Here is a 6,987-nt window from a genome sequence, read left to right on the forward strand (position 1 = left end):
GGACCACGGCACCATACCGGAGACAGTCAGGAGCTGCGGGCATGATAGCAGGGACGGCCAGGGACCAAGGGCATAATATGGAGGACAGTCAGACACCATGGGCATGATATGGGAGATAGCCAGGAACTGTGGGCATGTAATGGAGATGGCCGGGGGCCGCAGGCATTATATGGGGGCCAGCCAGGGATTGTGGGCATGATACAGGGGACAGCCAGGGACCAAGAGAATGATAAAGGGGATGGCAAGGGACAGTGGGTATGATATGGATGATGGCTAGGGACAGCAGGCACGATGTGGTGAATGGTCAAGGACCGAGGGCATGATATGGGGTACGGCCAGGGAGCGCGGGCATGATATGGGGTACGGCCAGGGACCAAGGGCATGATATGGGGTACGGCCAGGGACCAGGGGCATGATATGGGGTACGGCCAGGGACCAGGGGCATGATATGGGGTACAGCCAGGGACCAAGGGCATGATATGGGGTACAGCCAGGGAGCGCAGGCATGATATGGGGTACGGCCAGGGAGCGCAGGCATGATATGGGGTAAGGCCAGGGAGCGCAGGCATGATATGGGGTACAGCCAGGGAGCGCGGGCAAGATATGGGGTACAGCCAGGGACCGCGGGTATGATATGGGGTACGGCCAGGGAGCGCGGGCATGATATGGGGCACGGTTAGGGAGCGCAGGCTAGATATGGGGTACAGCCAGGGACCGCGGGCATGATATGGGGTACAGCCAGGGACCGCGGGCATGATATGGGGTACAGCCAGGGACCGCGGGCATGATATGGGGTACAGCCAGGGACCGCGGGCATGATATGGGGTACAGCCAGGGACCGCGGGCATGATATGGGGTACAGCCAGGGACCGCGGGCATGATATGGGGTACAGCCAGGGACCGCGGGCATGATATGGGGTACAGCCAGGGACCGCGGGCATGATATGGGGTACAGCCAGGGACCGCGGGCATGATATGGGGTACAGCCAGGGACCGCGGGCATGATATGGGGTACGGCCAGGGACCGTGGGCATGATATGGGGTACGGCCAGGGACCAAGGGCATGATATGGGGTACAGCCAGGGACCGCGGGCATGATATTGGGTATGGCCAGGGAACGTGGGCATGATATGGGGTATGGCCAGGGAACGCGGGCATGATATGGGGTATGGCCAGGGAAAGCGGGCATGACATGGGGTATGGCCAGGGACCACGGGCATGATATGGGGTACAGCCAGAGACCACAGATAACATTCACTGATCAATGCTACGGCCCCTTTAAAACCCCTCTAACTAGTATACATCATCAGAGGACAAACAACAACAGAGAACAGACAGCACGCTGTGATCAGTCAGCACCAGGCAGGAAAACCACCGGGCCCCCGAGGACTCCACCATCACTACCAGGGGCCCAATGTCAGTGATCAGGGCATGCTGGTCCCTGTAGTGCTCCAACAACTTCACAGGCCGCTAAGACTCCGGCCTTGCCTCCATTATAATCGATACAAACCCCTCATATACCGCTCCTCCCGGCCCCTCTATACACACACACACACACACCCCACTTCCCGCATACATCGCTCTATTTACCGGAGCACCCTCCGCTCATCCGATCATCCTCCCAGACGAGCCGGCTACATCATCACAGCGCGACCTCCCTGGCTGCCTCACGTCGCGCCCCGATGACGTATCCAGAGACTGGAAGTGTCCTAGGAGTAGGAGAGAGAGGTGACTGCATGGTGAGTGAATGGGGGGCAGTGATTCGGGGGGAATGATGTACTGTGCAGCTAGTTTTAATGTAGGGGGTTGCATTTTATTGTATAGATGGCAGGACAGTGCAGGAGGTGTGTGTACACACGCACACCTTGCTTGAACCTTCTTTGTGTGTACACATACAGTATATATGGACTATGCCTGAGCAATGCGTGTTGCTATGGCCGCTTGCAGTCTCCACCCAGGATGCATCTGACAGGGTGACAACGCAGACGCATAGTTGGGAGACCGTTGTCACCCTATAACAGGGACAAGGAACTTCGTAGTGGGATCAACAGGGATACAATGGAGCCACCATTGATGATTGATCCCTTTTATTAATTTTTTTTCCTCTGTGTGTGCTGACACAGCTCTTTACCCTTCTCATCATTACAGCGGAGATCCTGCCATGGCATTGACGTGTTTGGGAAGGTTCCGGCCGGTACTACACCAGCTGAGATCCACTGCAGCCACGTGCACATGGAACGCGGCACCGAAGCTCCGACACCAAGAACTTCCCCCGCCTTGTCTGAGTAGACAGCTGGCCACCAAAAGCAGCAAAGGTGAGTCGCTCTTCATTCCAGTCAGTCAGTCAGTGGGAAGAATGCTCCTTACATTGGTGGAGCTCTGACTCAGCAGGGATCATGTCGGACCTCTGTAGAGAGACCACTGCTTCCACATGGAGAGTCTCGGCAGGGAGCTACGGATGGGAGGCGGGGTAACAAATGCTGTTTTTGCTTTTAGGGAAAAACAAAGGAAACGCGTCAGCGAGAGTAAACCTCAACGCTGCTTTGGTGGAAGACATTATCGATCTGAAGGAGCTCGAGCAGGAAATGAGAAGCGTCCTCGACGGCCTCAAAGAAGACTTTAACAAAACCCTGAGTATCAGAACCTCTCCCAGTAAGTGTGTTACTGGGAACCTACCCCAGAACCTCTCCCAGTAAGTGTGTTACTGGGAACCTACCCCAGTAAGTGTGGTACTAGGAACCTCTCCCAGTAAGTGTGTTACTGGGAACCTACCCCAGAACCTCTCCCAGTAAGTGTGCTACTGGGAACCTACCCCAGAACCTCTCCCAGTAAGTGTGCTACTGGGAACCTACCCCAGAACCTCTGCCAGTAAGTGTGCTACTGGGAACCTACCCCAGAACCTCTCCCAGTAAGTGTGTTACTGGGAACCTACCCCAGAACCTCTCCCAGTAAGTGTGTTACTGGGAACCTGCCCCAGAACCTCTCCCAGTAAGTATGGTACTGGGAACCTACCCTAGAACCTCTCCCAGTAAGTGTGTTACTGGGAACCTACCCCAGAACCTCTCCCAGTAAGTGTGCTACTGGGAACCTACCCCAGAACCTCTCCCAGTAAGTGTGCTACTGGGACCCTACACCAGAACCTCTCCCAGTAAGTGTGGTACTGGGAACCTACTCCAGAACTTCTCCCAGTAAGTGTGTTACTGGGAGCCTACCTTAGATCCTGTCCCAGTAAGTGTGTTACTGGGAACCTACCCCAGAACCTTTCCCTGTACGTATGTTACTGGAAACCTACCTCAGAATGACACACCGCCTGACTTCTTGATTGCCCAGGAAGCCGGCTTAATGCTGTTTGGTGGGCTCAGTGCTCATTGGCCGGGAACCTGAACAGCATGGAGTCAGCCTCCCAGCCAATCAGGCAGCCGGTTGGTGAGTCATTACCCGCCGCCTGGCTTCCTGATTGGCCGGGAAGCCGGCTCCACGTTCTCCCTCTGAACCGGAAGTTCCCGTATTGGGGTAAGTATTGAAGCATTTGGGCGAGTACTACGAGTACTCACCCAAATAGTATCGGGCACTGTAACCGATATTAGTATCGGTATCTGTGCATCCCTACTTACTACCCCCCCCCGCCTATGAAGATATTGTATGTAATCAGGAAGATTCAAAATGGCGCAGTCACCACCATTAATTTAGAAGATGTAACATAGAAAACTCCGGAACAATGAAGCAGCCGATCTCTCGTCTTGACCCCTGACGGCTCCTCTCTACCGTTACTTTCCCCGTCTCTGTTTTATACGCTGCGTCTTGTTACATTTCTACGACTGACTTGTTACAATGTATTTGCGTTTCATCTTCAGGTGCTTTCGACCATATCGTGATCTCAACCAAAGACGGCAAAATCCCATTGAGCCATTTGGGACAGATCACCATGAAATCTCCGCGGCTCTTCGTTATCAACATGTCAAGCTTCCCTGAGGTTAGTTACAGGGAGACGTCATCAAGCTGCCCCGACATTTGCAGGTCTGCTCACAGAAGGGTGAAGCGTTTGGAGAAGGCGGGGGAAAGGAACAATCTAGGAGAAATTCTCCAATTCAGCTCACTTTCCAGCTATTCGGCTATGTTCTCCTAGATCAGTGGTGGCGAACCTTGGCACCCCAGCTGTTTTGGAACTACAAGTCCCATGAGGCATTGCAAGGCTCTGACAGCCACAGACATAACTCCCAGAGGCAGATGCATGTTGGGATTTGTAGTTTTGGCACAGCTGGAGTGCCAAGGTTCGCCACCACTGCCCTAGATTGTTCACTTCTCCGGCCTTCTCCAAACTCTTCACCAACCTTCATTTCCCAGAAGGGTGTATTTTTTTTTTTTTAAAGGAGAACTATGAGGGGGGTGGAGGGGGTGCTTTTCACTCACCTCATAGTTCTAGCCAACCTGTGACAATGAGACTGTCACAGGTCGGCTCAGTAGAAAAACAAAAGCAATCCGTATTGGTGAATCCCTACTTACTGCACCCCTCCCCACCCTCTGAAGGAATATTATGTAATCGGGAGGATCCAAAATGGAATAGGTCAATGTAATGAATGTGGTTTCCCCAAATTCAACTGGAAGTGCAACTTTTAATGACTTCTGCAGTCTCATAATGGTTCAGCCCCTTCATAGTTAGCATCTTTAGTAGCGATGGGCTCGGGCATGTTCGCAGCTCCACGTGCCGAGGAAGCTGACCGCGCCAATCACAGGTACTGAGACATTATCCCGGTCCGCAGCTTCAGAGACCGGGATATGTCTCAGCGCCTGTGATTGGCGCTGTCAGCTTCCTGACTGGCTCAGCACGTGGAGCTGCGAACACGCCCGAGCCCATCGCTAATCTTTAGCACTTAGTAGATCACTATTTTGCTGTTATGACTTGCTGCCAATGAGATGCCTGGCGAGTCACCAGCTTCTGGGGGGGTTCCTGAGGAATCTTGGCTCGTTCCTCGTGAGCAATGGCCTCCAGTTCTCTAATGTCGTTGGGTTTGTGTGCTGCAACCGCCTTCTTCGAATCCTACCAGAGATTTTCTATGGGGTTGAAGTCAGGCGACTGGTGATGGCCACTGTAGGATCTTGCAGGACCTCTTCTGCAGCCAAGCCTTGGTGGAGTTTGAGGTATCCTGGGGATCATTGTCCTGTTGGAAGGTCCAATGACGCCCAAGCTTCAGTTTCCTCTCCTAGGATTTCCTGATACCTCAATGAATCCATCTTGCCTTCCACACGCTGCAGGTCTCCAGTGCCAGAGGATGCACAGCAGCCCCCAGGCATCACCGAGCCACCACCATGGTTAACCACTTGCTGCCTGGAGCAATTTCTTACTATTTGCACACACCTGATCAAATCTGAATTTCTGGCTGGAAAACGGCTTCAGAACCCCAAATAATTATATATTTTCTGAAAGCAGAGTCCCTGTAGAATAAAAGGATGCTAGTCGCAATTTTATATGTTGCACGGTATTTGCGCAAATGTTTATCAAACCGGTATTTTTAGGATAGAATACACTCAAATGAAATTTAGCATGCAGAAACAGAATACAATGCCCAATTTTGTGGTAAAATATAAAATACGGGGGCACGTCGGGTAAATAGACACCAAACATCTCAAGCTTTAAAATTGCGTGCGTCCGTGAAACCGCAAAAAACTTCAGCACCCCAAATTTCCCATAGGTGACACTTTAAAAGCTTTTACGGCTCATCAGTTTAGTGCTAACAGTGATTAACGGCTCTAGAATTATTGCTCGTACTCCGACGTTCGCGGGGATATGTAACGTGTTGCGCATTTTTTGTTTTTGCGCGTAGGCGCTTCGACGCGTGTTTGCGTATGTGTGTACTTATAAGTATTCAGACCTCTAATGTCACCTAGGGACCCCCAAAGAAAGCTGAGGAAGGAGAGATCTGCTTCACCGGCTTCTTCTCCTGGCTCTAAGAGCCGGAGAATGGGTCCAGTGATCGGAGGCTGTAAGCCTGCTGATCTCTCTCCGATCATTGCAGGAAGACCCGCTGTGCCGGGCCTGGGGCCGCACGGGGGATAGCAGAGCACGGGGGAAGCCGGCGGAGGAGTGTGAGGGCAGTGTGACGGACCCCCGTACTCAGGATGAGTATGTCTGCCGCTGTCTTCTTCCTTGCTCTGGAGATATTGGAACCAGCTGATCCTTAGCTCTCAGTTTCCCCAGTCACTGGTCGGGACACGAGTGTAGGTGAAACAAACTCTGATTTATTGAGCAACTGCACAAACTTTTATATAGCAAGTGATGAGATCAGATTATAATCCCATCACATCCACCCTCCCCTCCCAGACAATCGGTCTGCTCAACACCACAGGGCTTCCCCTGCTAACGAGCTCCAGACAGCCATAGCAGGAGCCTGGCCAGAATGTCATTGTTCTGAGCTCCCTCAGAGAACAATGGGAGATAACGAGGGATGGTGCTGATAGTCTTTCCCTAACCAGGTTACTCAGTATAACGCACTCAAACATAACTCAACACCAATACACATTTAACTCATAAAACTGATCACCATGTCGTCACAGGCAGCACATTCCGCCGATCGGTACAAACAATCCTGCGGCTGTATAGACGCCGGATCACTTGCATGTTAATAGCAATCGCCGGCTGTTTAAAATGACACCAAGAACACGGCTACCCGCAGCAAGTGGTTAACTATAAGCAGAGTGTTCTTTTCAGCATAGGCTTCCTTCTTCTTCCTGCAGACATACCGCCGAAAAGTTACAGTTTTGTTTCATCGCTTGACTTCTGCAGCTCATTTATTTGATTTTTAGTATATTGGAGCCAACTTTTGGGGGGCTTTTGGGTCAGTGGTAGTGACTTCTTGGAGCACTGGCATGAAAACCTTCTGCATTTAGGGCTTGTTCACAGCATATACAGTGCGTTCTAGCGCGGTTAGCTGCTAGGACGCACTATATCGCCTAGTAAAGTCTCCCCTGCGTTCTGGGATGGGAGGGGGC

General features: G+C 52.1%; 2 protein-coding genes across 2 annotated transcripts in view; one reads left to right on the forward strand and one right to left on the reverse strand.

Annotated features, from left to right (window-relative positions):
- The window catches only part of RBM18 (RNA binding motif protein 18), a 22,270-nt gene extending 20,658 nt beyond the window's left edge, over window positions 1–1,612 (reverse strand). The window contains exon 1 of the mRNA XM_018576988.1: window positions 1,591–1,612. The gene's annotated coding sequence lies outside the window, so the exon portion shown is untranslated. The remainder of the gene's footprint in view (window positions 1–1,590) is intronic.
- Window positions 1,613–1,702: 90 nt separating this feature from the next.
- The window catches only part of MRRF (mitochondrial ribosome recycling factor), a 12,339-nt gene continuing 7,054 nt past the window's right edge, over window positions 1,703–6,987 (forward strand). The window contains exons 1-4 of the mRNA XM_018576989.1: window positions 1,703–1,739; window positions 2,149–2,315; window positions 2,497–2,652; window positions 3,855–3,973. Coding sequence (XP_018432491.1) covers window positions 2,162–2,315; window positions 2,497–2,652; window positions 3,855–3,973 — 429 coding nt within the window. The 5' untranslated portion in view covers window positions 1,703–1,739; window positions 2,149–2,161. The remainder of the gene's footprint in view (window positions 1,740–2,148; window positions 2,316–2,496; window positions 2,653–3,854; window positions 3,974–6,987) is intronic.

The sequence above is a fragment of the Nanorana parkeri genome, unplaced genomic scaffold, assembly GCF_000935625.1.
Source record: "Nanorana parkeri isolate BGI_ZX_2015 unplaced genomic scaffold, ASM93562v1 scaffold81, whole genome shotgun sequence".
NCBI lineage: Eukaryota > Metazoa > Chordata > Amphibia > Anura > Dicroglossidae > Nanorana > Nanorana parkeri.